Raw genomic sequence first — 18995 nt, 5'->3', positions numbered from 1 at the left:
CGTTGCACTGAAACTCAAGACTTTTGGGGCCTAGAATGATTTCAGATGAGCCATACTCTGACAGATAGGGACTGCAGGAATCAGAGTTACTGACAAGGAAATTATTCCTAAAATTACTGGTGGAGAAAATGGAAGGAGGAACAATTTCAATTATTCGCTACTACCAAAATACACAAGACCTGTTCAGGGAACAAAGGAGGGCTTCATTTCTTAATCTGGTCACTCTGACACTTCCCAAGACCTTTAAATTGGAAGGAAAAGAATAAGAGGCTTGCTCTATGAATAGCTCATATATCAGAGTGTGGGATAATGTGATCAGCTTTAGGTAGTTTGGCATTATTATTCATCACATATGCCTGAAGGCCTCAATCAACACTCCAGCCTCGTGGTGCTGCGCCAACAAGTGCAAACACAGCCCCTGCCCTGAAGCTATCGCAGCTCAGGATTACAGCAGGATGACAAGGGGGGACTCAGCGAGAAGTGTGAGGCAGTGAGATATTGGTATAACGAGCACATTTGCATACCATCAGCAGTCACAGCCAGCTTCCTCTCCAGCTTCTGCCAGGCAGCAGTGCTTTGTAGGATTCGTGGCAGAGGTAAATCTTAAAAGAGGATTTGATGGAAGACAAGATGGTACCTTGTGGGGAGATTTTTACCATGATTTAGAGGGCAGGCTGTGAGAAAGCATAAAAGTGTCTGCAGGAGATGTGACAGAATCTGTTATCTTTAGTGAGGAAAGAAAGTTTTCTGCTGTGACAAAGTATTAGATTTAAGAGCCAAGGAGAGACCAAGCAGTGAAGAGGCTTAGAGGTAAAGGCTTGAGCTTTTCTCCCAATCCCACAGAAATATTTATAGTATCAAAACATGTGCTATCAAGATGAAAAATTGAAATCTCAGAAACAGTGCTTTGATGTTTTTTAGCTGGTGGGGATCTTGGAAAAAAAATCCATTGTGTTCGACTCCATCATAAAAAGAAACTATAAATTCTCTGTGCTTATCTCATGAATGATCCCACCAGGCAGCTGGGGAGTCAGGACATTCCAGCTTTCACCCAAATGTCACTATTCACACTCAGCCCGAGGTGCTGCATGACCACCACTGCAACTTTGGGCACGCCAGTGAAATCGCCGCTGAGGGCTATTGTACATGTGCTGTGTAGTCCCAGTTCTGGTCTCTACTTCCAGTTCTGGGGTGCCCTAGGGCTAGCATCTGTACCACCCACACTTCATACATAAAGGAAATAACAGTAAGAAAGATTTTATTGAGGTTGTAATGTTCTGGTGGGGATGCACCCTGATACCCTTAAGATAAGAGCTGCTCCCACTCTGCAATTCCGTGAACTGAGTATGAAGTGTATTTTTACTCTGTTAAGCTTAGGTTTAAAAAGGAAATAATTTTGAAGCAGAAAGCCAGAAATTATCAATTTGAAAATTGTCAAAATAATTTTTTTCAAAACATTTTTCAAATAAAAAAAATCCTAAAATGGGGTGTCTACCTCCTCTGTGGAAAGTATCCTCCTTGGTGAACTGATACTTTCCAGTTGAGAAAATATTAGCTTCAGTGAAGAGAAAAGCTGGTGCTTAACAAAGTACAGAGTGAGGAGAAGTGAATAAAGAGAAAATGTGGCTAAAACACTAAAAAGGAAGTTGTTCCTTGCAGGACAAGTAGATTCAGGGCAAGGCTAAACAAGGGAGGTCACAGTAGCTGGTATGAGGTGGTTAGAGCAAGGAATTTGCCAGCTGAGAATGGCAGAAACAGATTCTTAAAATTGTATTTTGTGGAGTCAGAAGCCCATTGTATGGGTCTAGAAGAATGAATCAGTGATAACACCCAAGCTACCAGGGCTGGCTGCTTGGTGTCCCTGTTTTGATAGAAAAAGGACAGGGTTCGGGAGAACAGGGTAAGATTTACTGGGAATGATCAAGAGCACAGGTTAAGAAAAGGCATATATTAGATATATGTGTGTGTGTGTGTGTGCGCGCATATACATATGTGAATATCTATGTTATTTATCATGAAGAGAGGCCAAGGTGTGAGATTAGATGGCTGAGAATGATCATGAATAAAGTTCTGCATTTGTAATTTGTGTATAGACAGATACTTAATCAGATGAAATCCTGTATGGTTATCTCTGCAAGAAATGCTAAATCTTTTGTGCCCAAAAGAACAGTCTCTAAAAATTATTTTCCCCTTCTTTCTGTTTTTGTGATGCATAAAGATGGCAGTACTATAATTAATCCCCTCTTGACTCTGCTCGTGGATGCTGTAACTTCATATAGCATCATAGTTACACACTGAACAACCTTGAAATCTTAGCATCTTACTTAAAAAGATGAACTAATGGGAGCAAACCATTCCCCTAGGGCTGCACAGTAGACACAGGTTGTAGAGCATGTTGAAAAGAAAAATGTTAGCCAGCAATTTAGTCATAATTCTGAGAAGGAGTTTCTGCTCATGAAAAAAATAAAAGGTTGTGTGCCTGACCTTCCTGGACACTGAGTGCCCCAACCTTCACCATGAAAGCATTTAAGGTTGAGTCCCTATTGAACCAGCTAAGGCAAACACAGAGCACCTTCCACGTAAAGTTCTGTGCGTGCTTCTCAGCTCTGTGCCGGCCCTCAGCTATGCTCACTCTCTCTGGAACAAGAACTGCTAGTGTCTAATTTGTGATGGGCAATGTGTTTTGGGGGGGAAATGCGACCCCTGAACTTAGCTTTGCTTTGACAAAAGCACTTTTATCATCTGTGCTCCATTATTGTATTGCATTCAGCACAAGTGCCATCAGTGTTGTTCTGGAGTATGGCTTGTGGGACACTGAAAGGGGAACAGAGGTACAGGCTGGGAAAGGGCGTGAAGTTTACTCTCAGTTCGGACTGAAGTTCCCACTCAGAGTTTAAGTGCCTGCGCTCCTGCAGGTGTTCCTGGCAGTCCTGAGACTGGGATCACAGAAACGCGTAGGAAAGCAGGCATGAGTGGGTATGAACCCTGTAACTCAGAACCGTTCAAATGCCACACTGTGGGCTGAACAATTCCTGGCCTTCACCAAAGTCTCACCTGTGACACGTCCTGCGGTTCCTGAGTGTGATCCCATGTTTTTTCCTGGTTTCTCATAAAGCAGGTGTAATTTGTCATGGTTATTTTCAGGCGCTAGGGAAGCAAGTTGCTTGAATCAGGCACCACATCCACCTGAGCAGACTTCGGGAAAACCATTCAGCAGACTTCAAGAGAGATGAATCAAATGGCCTGGCTTTAAAAACCTTGCACAGAGCAGGTAAGTCACTGCTGGAACTCGCATGTCAAAGCAGAAAAATCCTTCCCCAGACCCACGAGACACAGCCTGTTCCTCTTTAAATCTGTGCTGTGTGCTGCAGTGCTCTGCATTGTTGCCATGGCAGAAATCTCCCCATAGTAATAACCTCTTTCAGAGAAGGTTAAAAAGAGACAGTGCACATGCTCAGAAATGCTGCACTTGTTCTGTTAGCAGTTTGCAGCGGCCATTTCAAAGAGACCATCACAAAGACAAGAGAGAGATCAGGTACTGATATTTTTTTCCTTTGTTAGAGGGGGTGACTTTTCTCTTTCACAGAAGTCCATGCACAGATCTGTCTCCGTTCCCAGTTGCACTGCAGAGAGAGACCACCCTTGAAGCCTGTCATGATTATTTCTCGCAGATAGCAAATTCCCACAGAATAACTAAGAGGCAGTAGTTAGATGTGATCTGAGGTGATTGCTGCACTCCGGGAGCAGTTGTTTTGCAGCGAGGCTCACATACGAAGCTGAGCTGACGCTGGGGTGGGTGATGAGTAAGGTACCCTGAAAAAGTTTAACAGCGTATCTGCTTTATTTTGTTGAACCTTTGTAGCACTTGTAGTCAACTGTGAGGATAGCCTCTGCTCCTGCTGACCAGGAGGCCCCTGTGTTAGGCACTTTCAAAGGAGGCTGGTATTATCCTAATTTACTGTTACTTGCAGACATTCTGCTGCATCCTGTTGCAAAGCCTGGTGTCTTTGTACTTGCTCTGATTGCAGATCACCATTAATTAAAAGAGAAAACCCAAGCCTCCTGTTACGATTTTAATCCCTTTATTGTAAGGATTGTAGAAATAAGAAAAAGGATCACATCAGATCACTTCTAAATAGTGGGAGGGATAGGAAATCCAGTTCTGAGGTTATAGGAATTACATGACAAGATCTTTTTTTGGTGTGGGCCCAAATATATCTGTGACTCTACATGTATATGTGTATGTCTTGCTTCTGAACTGTCCCCTACTCTAATGTTTAGGTTGAGGTGCACAGGAAGGGGATGTGTATAACGCTGCTCCTTTCCAGGATGAATTGCTGGTTTGCACGTGCTGCAAGTGTTCATGCAGAATTTGCAGCTTCAGATTAGCTGTGTTTGAAGCGGTGGATTGCATATATCAAAGAGCAAGCTTGTTCTGTTCTGTGTTTGTGGAAGATAGGGAAAAACCTTTCCTGCCTCCCTCTATTGCCCTTCCAAATGTAAAATACAAGCTGTTTTGAGGAATGCTGTACTCTTGCATTCAGTACATGCAGATTTGATGTTCTTACGCAACATCTTTTGCTTAGCATGCACCAACTTAAAATCAGGAAGGGACAGAACGTTGTCCTGCTTTAGCCATCAGGAACGTTTAAGTTCTTTGTAACAACCCCCTTGTACCTGTAATGTTCCTCACTAACTTGTTTATGTCTCTTGGTAAACAGAGAAGCACCCGTTCCCAAGATGCTGGCACCCCACCTTCTGAGAAGAGCGGTCCTTACAGTTCCTTTAGTTTTTGTCGTTGCACTGCTTCTTGCAGAGCCTGTTAGATCTGACCAAGAAGCGGGAACAGCCATACCAGCTGAAAGTACGTACCACCCATACAGATAGTACTGTAGTTTTAATGTTGCAGGGTTTCACATCACTGAAGCTTGTCCAAATAATTCAAACTATTTTGGACATATCTTGCTTATGTTGTTTTAAAACCACTACTTGATAGCATACCAGTGCTGTTTTTCTCCTGCATCCAAGGCTCTCCATTCTCTTCCCCTTGTCTCCTGCCTGTTGCTGTCTTGTTTGTACCCAAAATCTGGCACTGTTCTGCACCTTTTCTTTTGTACAGCCCTTTCATTGTGTTAGCCCTTTCTATGCCAGGAATCACCCTGTCTGCTTTTCAGAGACATTATTGAGACTTGCTTTTTTCAACTGACATTGACTGTTTGTTACATCTTTCATTCTTGGTAATGTCTACTGTATTAGAGTCAGTAGTTTTTATTAAAAAAACTCTCAATGAAGATGCCAAGAAAGCACACTTTGTCAACACATAGTCTTGCAGCCTTCAACCACCTAATTCTCCCTTGCTGCTCTGTGTTGAGTTTATTTTACGTCATAAACATAATGACAGATCTGTCCTTGCATGAAGTTTTTGATGTGGAAAATGCTGTCCTCTCCTTTTGTCTGGTGCAAATATAATAACACTAAGGTTGGGTGGTGGTACAACAATGAGAGAGGAAGCCTTTAATACTGCTCAATGTTTATTTTTTATCTCTTTTTTTTTTTTTTTCTTAGCCAGTTAAAGAATTTGGCAGACTCCTTTTCTCCAGCAGGCAGGATTCCTGTTTGCTGGTTAGCACACAGATCATGAGCTGGAAGCTCATACTCCAGCTTATCAGAGGGAGGTAGTAATCAGTCAAATATCAAGTGTTTGCAAAATAGGCTGACAGACACTGCAGGATTTTCCAACATCACTCTAGGTTTCATCCTTTCTTCCTTACCAGACCTCAAAGAGCAAACTAAACCTGCGCTCAGAATTTCTCACTTGTGCAGTATTTCCTATGAAGTTGTCAGAGAGGCACAGGCACTGAGAAGCAAATAAGAGCATATGTAGAGCCTGATGATTCAAAGACATTTCATCATGTCTATATTTGTTCTGTCTCAGTACTGCTATCTGTTAGAGCACAGCTTTGTGTTACATGATGATCAAGGCAAAGCAAGCCTTGTGACCTTCAGTCTGGATATCTAGATATGGGAATACTAATCTTAAACACTGCAATTAGTCCAGAATGCAGCAGTTCTGCTTATCAGCAATGCCCACTAATAACAGGGCATTGTGTTTATCTGCTACTTGCTTCACTAGCTTTGGACAAAGCTGTATCATATTCAAAGTTAGAGGCTAAGTAAGTGATCTGTCTTTGTGATATTGTAGTCAATTTTATTCCATTAGCTTTCTATTTAGAGCTCAAGTTTGTGAGATTAGGAGGCAAGATTTTCCAGGGAACAGGTTCATGGTTTCAGAGGTAATTTCTGAAAAGCCTGGAAAATCTGAAGATGAGGTTGGAAATGTGCTCAGGATTGGTGGAGGAAGATTAAAGACTCAAGTTATGGGTTCAATGTTTCCACACTATGAACTGTGACAAGAGAAGGACGAGGGGAACAGCAATAAAGGAGGAAGAAAATTTTAATGAAAATTTGTTGAAGTAATTCTTTTGGCATTGAGAGACTGGGTAGACCATCATGATGGACCGTTTACAATAACCTGGATTGTTCAAGAGTACATACATCAGTACTCACTCTGTGGACTCTTTTCTGTAGCTCTTCCTCATACTCAAAATCACTGTTTATTCCTTCTGCTTAATACTACATGCCATATAGTCATGATTCTCTACTAAATGCTCCCCTAGGTCGTCCCTGTGTTGATTGCCATGCATTTGAGTTCATGCAGAGGGCTCTGCAGGATTTAAAGAAGACAGCATATAATCTAGACACACGGGTAAGGAAACATTCAATTTCTTTTTTTCTTTTAATGTGGAAGAAAATGCTGTGGATAAAAGTAGATAAGGTGGATGGATTTTGCACAAGACACTCAGTCAACTGTACTGTCCTATCTTCTAAGGTGAGGCTGGGTAATTACATTCCACCTCTCTATTCAATAATCTGTGGAATTCTTCTGCCTTGGGGTATCAGGGACACTAGGAAGTTTAGGAAGGAGTGAACTGACAATCCTCAGCCCTCTATCCTCTTGCAGAGTTACCGCCATTAGCACTGCTATTCTCATCTTATTCCAAATACTGAGCACACACCTTTGTTTTTATGTTAGGGGGAGTAAAGGTGAGAGCATCATTTATATTTATTCCCCCAAAAGGAGAGAGCCACCTCAAAAAAAAAAAAAAAGCCTGCCAAAATAAAATACTCCCCTGCACATGCTTTTACCCCTGGTGAGGGGCTAAGGGAGGAAACATCATCCTGTAGATACTTTTTACATTGCTCTGATTCCATAATGATAAAAAATGCCACAAAGTAGAGCAGCATAGGGAATGAAACTTGTTTGGCTTGCAGTCAGTGTGGAGAATTTGCCAAGGTTGGTATCTTCCTTCTGTGAGGGAAGTTGAATCTGTCTCTTGCTACTGCAACCTGCAATCTGTGACTAGCTGTATCCCAGCTGCTGTCAGATAGCGGTGTCTCAGGAGGGTAGCTTTTTCCCCACCTCCTGCGTACCCTTTAGCTGAAGTGCTATATCTACATTCTTGCACAGATTTTTGAACAGAAGGCACTCAAACTTTTTTGCTTTTCTGATCTGTGGTCAAGGTTGTTCACAGTTCAAAGCCTGCGACCTGGCATCTTTGAAGAACGTTTTGAAGTAACGCTGAGCAGGGTCCATGATGTTTAGGTGAAAATGCAGGTGCAGGAATGAAGGTGCCTTGAATTGTGACATACTACAAAAAACAAGCATTCCAGCAGAACCAGATTGCTATGTAGCACATTTACAATTAAACAAAATCTGTTCAATAATTACAGGTCAAATGTATTTTGGGCTTCTTCATGAAGAAATCTCGTTAATGAATACATCTGCTGAGCACTGTATACAGCCCAAACAAAATGGTCAGATTGTGCTGTAGAGTGGTTCTAGCACACCTTTTTCTTCTTTTACAAACCTTTGAACTTTTTGCCAGAATTTCTAAATCTTTATTCAAAAATATCTCAACTACTAAAATCTTCTTGGGTTGTCTGGCTATGGCAGTGACCTTTATGACTCCTACAGCTTGCAGACCAAGAGAGGAGCTTTATAAAATGCAGATATCCAAAGCAGGAGTAGCAATAAGAGCCTCAAAGATAGCAACTATATTTTAATACTTTTTCAAAAATAAAAATAACAGACAACCAAGGAGAGGAAATGAGCAAACAAAAAAGGTTTGGTTGTGTCACAAATGAGATTTTGTTTCACGGCTTTGGTTTAGCAGCAATTTAGGATTTATTAATATTTTTGAGATAGATCACAAGATTAGGTTGTATAATTTTAACAGTACTTAATCATCAGCCAATTTAACAGAGTGATTCGATGGAATTTGTTACAATCAAATTTGCGACTTAGTTAAAGATTAGAAAATGGCAAGGATCACCCAAAACTTACAGCAGGGTTGCACACACAGATGGAGGTTAAATCAAATCACACGCACAGACAGACAGATAAAACGGTTCTGAACCACACATACAGACAAAATAGTTCCAAACAAAATCACACAGAGACAGGCAAATAGTTCCGAACCAAACTGCAAATGCACACATGCACAGATACAAGAGTTCTGAACCAAATTTTATGCCCCCCCGCAAGAAACACACAGAGGTTAACCTATGATTAAAATTTCCCTTTCATGAGTTTAATGAATTACTCACTTTTATGTGCCAGCATTCATCAACGGACAGTCAGTAAACCTCATGAAATCAGGCCCTTAAGTCCTCGTGAAATCTTTGATGGACAATCTTTTAATCCTCATGAAATCTACCCTGAGAGGCATCCCAGCTCAGGGGGAGATATTGGGTCACACAGCCTGCTGCAGTCCCGGAGAGCCCAAAAGACATCTCCTTGGATCGCTATTTGTAGGGTCTCGAGATGATTGGCTTTGGTCATTATTTTACATTCTGGCCACAATTCATGCCGAGTCATTGGGATACACAATTCAGGCAGCGGATGGTCCAGGTGTGGCCAGGGGGTGCCTGGTGCCCATAAGCCTCTGCACTTGTAATTAAGATAACAGCACAATGGGAGGTTTTCCCAAAGTATGCATAGCTTATCCTGAGATCTCAGAGTGGCCCCAGGGAGCTGCACCGCCACAGGTTGAGAGGAATGTCCTATTATTGACTTTCAGAGCTGTAGACTTGACAGCAAGCCTGAAAATATGGCTCCATCATATACTCTTACCAAAACAAACCTATCACTTCCTTATCACTTTAAAATCTAAATAATTGAATCCATATTGAGATCCTTCAGTGCCTCTGGACTAGGACAGGCCTATTTCAGTCATTAAGCTAGGAATTCTGCCTACATCTTCAAAAGACATGGAAATATTTAATAGTTGAGGACTTCTTGGAACTGTCTTCTATGGTGTTTCAATTCCTAGTTTTATTATTCAGCTGTGGCCCAATTTGATGGAAACTGGGAGTTTTAAGACAATTGCTTTCAGCTACATATATATTTTACATTTGACTATTTTAGTCTGTTTTGCTGCTTAGCGGGGCAAATGTTTCTGTCTCCAAAAATACAATTCCCTTTGTTAATATTCCCACTGGAGACACTCATTTCCTTGAAAAACTCTCTTTTGTTTGCAGGCAAGATTTTTAGATGATGACTAAGCAGCTCCTAACTGTGTTGGAGGGGGAGGGATTCCCAAAAGCTCAGAGAGGAAATTCCCATTTAATTCCTCCTGCAAATCTCACCCTGCAGTTCTGTACAGGGGAAACCATATAGTTTTATTGCACAACTCAAAGAGTTTTCACACTTAATTTGGCCCTGTGTTGATCTGCATGGTGTCTCACAGAGTGAACTGACTCTAGCATAGGTCACATAACCTTTTATGGGGACCATGGGCTGTATTTCCTTCCTTTTACAAGGCTAGACATGTTTGTAACCTACACTGATGTGATGATCACTTACTGATTGACAGGCTGGCTGCATTTTACTCATGCAGTAAGAGAAGGGTCACAGACCATCTCTAAGAGGCTGGCTACTACCCATGCACGTATCAGATCTGTTTGCCCCCCTGCATACTGTTTTCCACCCTTTCGTTGCTGCTGGCCCCTTGGAGCAGGCTGCAGGCTGGATTAGTTGTTTTAACAGCAGTAACCAACTCCGGGCAATCTTTTCTGGGGATATCTGTGATTCACCACTCAGCCAACGTGCAGTATGTGGCAGGTGCAGCTCTGATCATGAACTAGGGAGAGAGTTCTTGTACTGCTGGGAAGGAGCTGCTACCATCAAAACCATTCAGCCAGTTTACAGCCAGCTCCCTACTGCATCTAAAAGCTGCTCAAGACAGAGGCCAGCAGGGAGCAGGCCATAAAACAAATCCTGTAAAACAAATCCAGTCCATGGGCTAAACAGTTCACTGTAAGTCTGCACTATAGACACTTATTTTCAAAATTCCAACTCATTTTTCAGAGTTAACTAGTGGACATTACATTACAACTTTAAAGAGCTCAGGAACTGCATTTTTAGTTGGAACTTACCAGCTTTTTTGTAGGTTCAGAATCTGGACCCTGCCTTGCTTGGGTTTTTTGGTTTCTTGGTTTTCTGGTTTTTTTTTTAAAACATGCTTTAACCCACCAGGGGATAATAACAAATCTCTGTGCAAATGGTTTTGTGATCAAGCTCACAAAACAGTCAGCAAAGCTGTATTTAGTGCCATTCATTTTGTTCTTTATTCCTTTCTAAGCTGTCAATGGTTATTTGGAATGTTCAAAGCACATTAAATTAGATGTGCCCATGAAAGTGAAAACAAAGGCTTGAAAATGTTATTAAAGATATATAAGATGGTAAGCAGCCCTGGGGCTTAGCTGCAAAGCTATTGCCATGCTGTCAACCTCCCTTATTCAAACCATTCCAAATTATGTCAAGGAGATGGTTAGGTGGTGGTGATTGAGTGTCTTTTAGGTTATTAGCAAAGTCTGATCGGATCTTTCCAGTTTTGCAGGGTAGCTGAAACAATCAAAAGCGATACCTGATTTAATATAGAACCACAGGGCTGGGTCTAGTGATTTATCATCTGGGAAAAAAACCTGACCAATAATAGATAGCTTTTCGTGTACTAAGAAGGCAGGCGGTAAGCAGGATGCTTCAGCCCAGCTCTGCTCTATGTGCCTTTAGCTGATGTGGGTCAATGGATAACACAGCTTTTAAAACACAGCCTTTAATCACATGGCAATTCCATCTCATACGAAAATCACAAGACAGGCAGATTAAGGGTGGATTTCACTGGCATTTAGAGCCGGTAGTCTTCATAATGCCCTTTTTTTGTGTAGCTGGTTACACCAGTGGGGATTAATTTGGTGAGTGGACTTCCCGCAGGTTGTGTGTCCCACGACAGTGAGGAGGAAGTCCTCTCTTGGATCAGACTGATTCTCACATACAGCTTCAGCTCATAGTAGGCAAACTGAGATGAAGATATGATGTTGATTTCAAACAGCTCTGTGCTCCATCATGCATCTGCTGAAGCCACAAGTGCTCCAAACAGCTGGGAAAACCAAAGTGTGTGTGCTAGAGAGGAAGGATTCCCAAATTTCCCTTATGCAGCCCTGCTGTCCCTTCCCTGGTCCTCAGCCTCTTCTCACACAGGTGGGCTGAGAGGGTACACGCCTTTCTGATCATGCCCAGCTCCAGTTCTGAGAAGTTCTCAATTCACCCTCGTTGCTCCAGAAAATCCCTGTGGGCAGCAATGATCTCCTGATATCGATGAACCCCAGTTCAACTGGGGGACCTCTGCTTTCACCAGTTTGGGACTCCTTTCCTTAAAGAAGCCAGCAATCTCATCACATGTTTGAACTGTGATGGCCGTATGCCAGCTCAGCACCTATTGTCTATTTTAGGCTCCAACAGCATATTAACAATAACAACAGTGAAGCAGGAGAAGTTAAAAGAGAAGTAAATTTCTTCACTGAGAGGGGTGGTCGGTCATGGGAACAGGCTCCCCAGGGAAGTGGTCACGGCACCAAGCCTGTCAGAGTTCAAGGAGCATCTGGATGATGCTTTTAGTCATATGGTTTAGTTTTAGGTAGTCCTGCAAGGAGCAGGGAGTTGGACTTGATGATCCTTACGGGTCCCTTCCAACTTGAGATATTCTGTGATTCTATGATTAAATTATGCCTTACTTTGTATAACTTTCAACAGTGAGTCCATGCTGTAATACTCTAAATTTAATTTAATTTTTTTACTCTGTTTTTAAGTAAAAAGAAAATTTCTGACACATTTGGGGGGGGTTTAAGCCTCTCATGAACTTGAGAGCTTATGCTCTAGTTTGTGCAGTTGAAGTAAGATTGTAAGAAAGACAAATAACTTTAAACAAAAATAACAGGACCCAGACACATACTGAATGTACTAATGTGAAAAACATGAATGTCTACTGGACTGAATTTCTCCATGTCACAGGAAGTATTGCCATGTTGGTATGCCAGTTAATCATGCAATAGCTAAATTATTTTGCAGAGCAGTAAGCAATAGCTCTGATTTTTACCTCAAGCCTCATTTCACACAACCAATTCTAAATCTTAGAACAAAAGTAAAATGGACTTTTCTTTTGGAGCTAATTAGTTTTACAGTGCTGACACTTGTTTTTTTGATGTTGCTTTTGTTCCCCACTCTTACAGACAGAAACTCTGCTTCTTCAGGTGGAAAAGAGAAATCTGTGCGACTGTGTAACTGCAAATCTGCTGAACTGAATCCTGGAGGCCAGCTAGGAGTATCACCTCTTCAGCGGTTTTTAAAATGCAGCTGTATAAAATACAGCTTTATGAAGTTCATGTTGCAAGCATGTATGCCCCAATGTACTGAGGAACCTGGGGGGCTGTGTCTTATGTATTTGTCTGTTCTGTTTTTTTTTAAAAGAGTACCTTCTTTTCACATCCGTTGGGTTGCCAGTAAGGGCTCAATTCAGTAAATCTGTTACTTGGTACTAGAGTGGGGGAAAAATTTACCTGCTTTGATTTTTAAATCAGAGTTGGCCAAGTGTAAACCACAAGATAAATATGGCCAGCAGTGCTCTAGAGACACCTGCAGCTGTTTTTTGTCTCTAATATGAACATATCTCTGTGGCAACATACCCAGTTATATTGAGACAGGGAATTGTGGTCTCTCCAGGCTTTGCCTGTGTATTAAAGATGACGGAACTCTTTTCTGTTTGTTGTCTGCACTGTGACCACATTCAGGCATGTTGTAGTTCAGTCAGCTGCAATGAGGTATGTGTCATAAGGAGTTATATGTGTTCTGTATTGGACCAAAACAGTTTATAACTTAGTGCTGAATTTTCTGGTATCCTGCGTAAGAGTATTGTCTTCCTTAATTAAAACCTTTAGTTTCTTCCCCTCCTTCCCTGGACACTCCATTCTTAACCCACTGTATCTCTAAATAGCTTTATCTTAGCAGGTCAAATGGATAGAGTAGAAAAAGGAGAATAAGGGTATGACTAGGCAGCCTTGCCAGTTCCAGCTGTACCGCGTGCTACCACCAGCAGCTGCTCAACATCACATTGAAGGAAAGCTCTGTGCAGTGCCAAGAAGTTTCTTGATGAGAGTGCTCCTTATTTTACTTCAGGTGAAACACAGTGGCTAGGTCACACATATTTGGTCCATTCTGTGATGGACTGAACTCTGAACGTTTTGGTCTTTCATTGTAGTTGCCTTTGAAAATTGCTCTTTTTGTTTTAGGCATGAAGAAAGGGTTGTGTACCTGAAAAATAAGATGATTTTTATCCTCAACTCTGCCACTTTATTCTAAGATACTGTGTTCACTCACAAGTCTGAATTAGGCTGAGCAGTTTGAGTAGATGCTCTGTTTGTTTGCTGTGATTTAGAGCCATCTCAAACCACTCCAACAGTGGGACTGTGGAGTGCTAACCTGGCTTGGGGAGTGGATGGGAGATGGATATCTGAAGGCCAAAATCTCTTCAGCTGAATTTGGAAGAAAGTGCCTGCCTGCGGCCTTACTTCTCTAACTAAACTGGTGGTACTTTGCTGGAAGTGGATGAGAGAGGACACACAATTACTGCTCTGCCAGTGCAGCTGCAGGTATGGTAACAAACAGCTGAGGGAGTAGCAGAACATGATAGGCAGCCTCAGTGGCTTGCCAAACCTGTCCAGGGCTTGGAAAACCAATTCCTGCACACTGAGAAATGCAACATGCCCTTCTGTGTGGGACCAGGACACATGCCAGCACAGAAGCTCAGTGTGAACTGGAGAGGGGATTCTGATGCTGGCACTGCTCATATCTGGCTGCTTGGCAAAATAAGAGTGACTGCAAGCCTCACCTGCAGCTCCACTCCCAGAGAGTGGGAAGGGGCAACAGTCTTTACTCATCCATGGCAGAGCATTTTCTGGACTTCTCGAAGCAAAGCCTCCTTTGGAGGGCTTCAACTGATCCTGGCTGTAGTAGAATGCCTTCTCAGAGCTTCTTGGCTTTTGCTGCACGTGGGTCATCCCATCTTGTTCTAGCTTGGCTTTGTTCCTCTGCTTTGCTCTGGACCTGCCTTGGCTTTCGTCTCCAGTGCAACCTCCATTCCCGCTTCCAGTCTGGCATTGCCCTCTCTCTAGGCCCAGGGATTTCTCGGTGAACCCCTGGCCCCCCGTCCTGATGGGTCAGTATGTAGTCACTGCAAGTGTGGGTGGTGGGGCTGATACTCCTCAGGTCAGCAGTCCCTTTAGATCCAACTGGCAGCACTGCAGGAGCAATGAGTGGCAATTCAGTTTACCATGGAGTGAGTGAACATGGTGCTGAGCAACACCGGTATCTCATTCCCTGTCCAGGGGAGACATTGTGGAGAAGGGCTTCTTTTTACCTGGGAAGCCAACATTCCCATTGCAGAACTTGGAGGAGGTCCCAGAACAGTTCAGGTGGTGAAAACTGCTCCCAAAGATGAGTTAATCTGTGGACTGTCCACCAGGATGCTGTAATCTCATCAGTTTGTTATAGGTGTGGACAGGAACCAGGCCATAGTCAGCTGCTGTTTTAGCCAGGTGTTGAGTAATAAGATGTTCTGGCACAACTGGAAACACATGTAGATCTTGATGAATTTTTCCCTTGGTGTCTGCACAGACGCTGGCTTGAACAAAAGAAAATCTGACCATGTGGAAGTATTTTCCTTCAGTGATTTTGCTACACCTCTACCATCTGATTCACATCGCCAGAATTGGGGTAGTGAAACACAGGACGTAACAGCTGTTGCCCCACGAGAAAACAGCCAGGAGGGGGATAGATGGGGAAAGGGGAATAACTTTCTCATTCTCTTCCTCAGAATCTGAAAAATTAAAGATTCCTTTCAGTCTGCAGAAGATCCATTAGAATCAGGAATTTCCTAGCAGAAATTGCTGTATTGTCCTTTAAAGCCCACCTTACCTATTTTCCTTTAGTTGAATGACTGTTCTTGTATTACCTCTTGTTCAAAACCACCAAAATAGCAGGAGGGCAGAAGACAGCTAATATGCCACCAGTTCTAAAAAAAGATTGGCAGGGAGGTCTCGGAATTGCACCAAGCAACCAGAATATCTGTTCTGGGCAAGTGAACAGGAACTTTTTTTTTTGAAGGATTTGAATATGTAAACTCAGGTTTAAAATGACACAGTGACAAGAGTCAAGACCATTTTTATAAAGCAAAAGAATACAGCAGAACCAGATAAAGTGCTGACAAAAGCAGCTAGGATAATCCGAATTAATGGACAGACTAGGGGTCTTCGGTCTAGACAAGAGATGACTGAAGGAGATGATAGAAGTTTATAAAACTATAAGTGACCAGAAAATGAGCATTTGCTGTCCCTTCCCAAACAAGAAGTGGGGTGCACTGAACAAAACCAGCTGGAGGCAGGATCAGAGCGAATAAGAAGATGATGCTCTTGACCTACTCTGTGTTTCAGTTGTGGAAGTCCTCATCGCAGGATGTTGCTGATGCCAAAAATTTACATGGGTTTAAAAAGCAGCTGTTCAGACCCATGCCTGAAAATCCTATTGCAAACTGTTAAATATAAAGACACCCTGAACCACAAGTTGTTGCAAGTTAACACTGTTGTAGGAAGACATTGTAGTTGACATGTTTTTTTATTTTTCCCTATACATTTCTTATTGGTCAGTGCCAATGATGAGATACTGGCCTCAGAAGGACCTTTGGTGTCATCTGTTGCAGTTGTTCTTATGTGTAGAAATAAGCCTCTTCCCAAATTCATAAAGCAAAGCTCCTTGTACTCCAGAGAGCCACTCCTTTTTATCCCTTAGAAACACACACTTTTAGAAAGTCTTGAAGTTCTTGGTTTCCCCATTGCCGAGGACAGGGCACCATTAAACATGCCAGTGGTCCTGCTTCTGCGGCCCAGTACATTGCAGAGACCGCACCAAAGGGAGGAGTAAAGGCTCCTTTTTGAAGGAAAAGAAATGGTACTGCAAAACATTTGCCTACTGTCAGGAAGGAGCTATGTAACTACCCAGATATGAGGGTCGCCTACATAGTGTACAAGCCCAATCCTGTCTAGCTTTCACTCCTTGCCCTGTGGCCTTTCCTCTGCTCCTGTCTTGGCTTTTTGCTCAAGCCACTGTCCTAGTTACCCTTCGTGCTGGCCATTGGATATGCAGATCATCTCTCCTGTGCCATAAAGAAATCTTGCAGCAATGCACATGTGAGTAACAAACACCTGAGCACATGAAAAATGTCTTAAAGTGATTGTATGTTGCTGTGCTCATGCTGCTGAGCTGGGAAATCTCTTCCAGACTTACATGGTCCTATGTCTTTGATGGCTCTGGCACTGTTTTGCCTCTTGTCCCTCTTCATCTACACATACAGTATTTTCTCTGCCCTCTGAAAGCCTGACACTTTTAACATGAAAAATGGGAAGTGTTAGTACAAACAGGCTTTCTCTTCCCATCGTACTTAAAACTGCCGCTGTGCCTCCTACAAGAAGTGCATTTTTTTCTCCTCAGAATCCAAAGGTCCCTGTTAAATCCAAACTGTTGTTTCATGTGTATTTAATAGGGCCATCAGAACGTGCACACATCCTTCTCACTATACACCTTGTCCTGTTTTATTCCCTGTACTACATTATGTGGTTGTCTCTTGCTTTGTGACTGCACTGATAGCTGTCTGGGGCAAAGAAGTTGTCAATGGCATTGGTAGGTGGCCATCACACCTTCAGGTTTTGTGAACTAATTAAATAAAAATCACAATGTAAAATATGCTGGCCTGTTGCTCTAGTTTCAAGCATAGTATTTGTTTTTATGCATTGTTTTGCAGTTTGATCTCCATGTAGATACTCCTTAACCTTCTAACTCCGGCTTGCTGTTCTGTCTGAAACTTTGTAGAGATGGGGAGTGGCAGAGGTGGTATTTGCAAGGCCTCTAAGCTCCCAAATTTTAAAAAGTGGCTTAAAACATAAGAAAAAGAGTTCCAGGCATGGATGCCATGAGAAAGGAAATGCAAATATCTACATATATTTTATTTCTTACATTGGTCTGCCTACACTTTTCTTTCCTGATAGTCAAGGCTGTCATAATTTGATTTCTGCTCTGAACCACGCACCTGCTGAAAACCTGCTAATATATCAGCTTGTCTTCATTAGCTGCGAGCGCCTTTTGCAGTTTAAATCAGATTAAGTGATACTGCACTTTTCTGGTCATTTAAGTGGCAAAACTATAGCTTGTTCTCTTTGTCAATAGAGTCTGAAAACGGAACAGGACTGGCAACTCTTTCATTATTCTTTATATAGCTTCCCTCTTTGAGAGTCCAAATCAACTGGAAAGACTGCTGACTGGTGATGCAAGTTAGACCATTCCATAGGGCAAGCAGGATGCAGGTTTCAAGGGAGGCCAGTGTTCAAGTTCTTGTTTTGGGGTTGGGGGATCTGAATATTCTGTGTGTGTGCATTAATAGCTGCACTTAACACTTAACGTTCATGCTCAGGCAAACAGAATGGCAGACTCAGCCCTGAGCTACATATAATTGTTAGATGTTTTCTAAGCATAGATGCTATTTTCTTTTTTTTTTTTTTTTAAGATTAGAACTTTTTTTTTACCCTATTCCTTTATTTTATTCCTGAACTCCATAAAATATTTGTCTATGCAAAAGCCATTAGGTACCACTGACAGAGAAATGAAGGAATCGCATCACTGGGACTTTTTTGCTCTGTGAAGTGTCAGTTGTTGCATTACAGCAGTTAGGGTCTTGTGTTGATTGTTAGAGAAAGTAGAGACAAAACACAGCTTCTGTTTAGTTTAAGTGCAAAGAACATTTATTGCATGACATTTTGATGTGCATAAAGATACTTATCCAAGGGGCTTTTCTACAAAATAGAAAGTGTAGGAGCTTTTCTGTATAACAGAATTATGTCTAGTCCAAATTAATGGAAAGATCTGCTAACATAAAGTACATATTAATGTCAAATCTGGACTAACTTTTGAGCAAACCAGTGTTCATTTAGGCAAACAATACTGACAAAATCTGTCATTTTGTGTGGCTTCTGCACTGATCCTCATGAAACTTAGCATTTGCCTTTGCATAAATCCCAACAGACCAGTGATACCAGGTTTAGTGAGGTTATATCTATTCAGCTCTCAACCACAACCTAAAGAGATGACCATGGTTTCATTCTGAAACCTTTCAGTTTAATATAGGGGCTGGGGAGAGACACAGACTTTGGGACCAAAATCAAAGTTACCAGCATTTGTGAACGCTTATAGTCAAGGCTTTCACTGGAGGCCATCTTTAGTGCTCTAAGTTGGCTTTCAAAGCTCTGGGCATTGTGGGTTATTTCTCTTCCCCAGTTAAAGAGCAGAACTTCATCCATGCAGTAAGTTTGATACACATGATTTCTTGCCTAAGCAGCTCTTGCATTCATCCTGGACTATATATACACTGTAATAAAGCATCCAGCTTGTGAAAAGTATCTGGTTTCAGCCAACAGCACTGAATATAACTAATGCACAATTCAGTCTTGCATTGAAGTGGAAACTGAACAATGTTTAAATGCATTTTGACAGCTGG

General features: G+C 42.0%; 1 protein-coding gene across 1 annotated transcript; it reads left to right on the top strand.

Annotated features, from left to right (window-relative positions):
* Positions 1–3462: 3462 nt before the first annotated feature.
* LOC104837888 (neuropeptide-like protein C4orf48 homolog) lies at positions 3463–13157 on the top strand. Its single transcript, XM_010577314.1, has 4 exons — positions 3463–3535; positions 4722–4864; positions 6678–6766; positions 12631–13157. Exons 2-4 carry the CDS (start codon positions 4741–4743, stop codon positions 12700–12702), a joined length of 285 nt encoding a protein of 94 aa, XP_010575616.1. The 5' UTR covers positions 3463–3535; positions 4722–4740; the 3' UTR covers positions 12703–13157.
* The last annotated feature ends 5838 nt before the right edge of the window (positions 13158–18995 follow it).

This window comes from Haliaeetus leucocephalus, unplaced genomic scaffold (assembly GCF_000737465.1).
Source record: "Haliaeetus leucocephalus isolate CR32 unplaced genomic scaffold, Haliaeetus_leucocephalus-4.0 Scaffold51, whole genome shotgun sequence".
NCBI classification, from domain to species: domain Eukaryota; kingdom Metazoa; phylum Chordata; class Aves; order Accipitriformes; family Accipitridae; genus Haliaeetus; species Haliaeetus leucocephalus.
This window is presented reverse-complemented; position numbering and strand designations above follow the sequence as displayed.

Bases quoted from the DNA above. Each gene is read 5' to 3' on its own strand.
- LOC104837888 (XM_010577314.1), top strand. From the start codon at position 4,741: ATGCTGGCACCCCACCTTCTGAGAAGAGCGGTCCTTACAGTTCCTTTA. The intron at 4,865-6,677 runs GTACGTACCACC...ATGCTCCCCTAG, and splicing joins AACAGCCATACCAGCTGAAA to GTCGTCCCTGTGTTGATTGC. The intron at 6,767-12,630 runs GTAAGGAAACAT...CCACTCTTACAG, and splicing joins CATATAATCTAGACACACGG to ACAGAAACTCTGCTTCTTCA.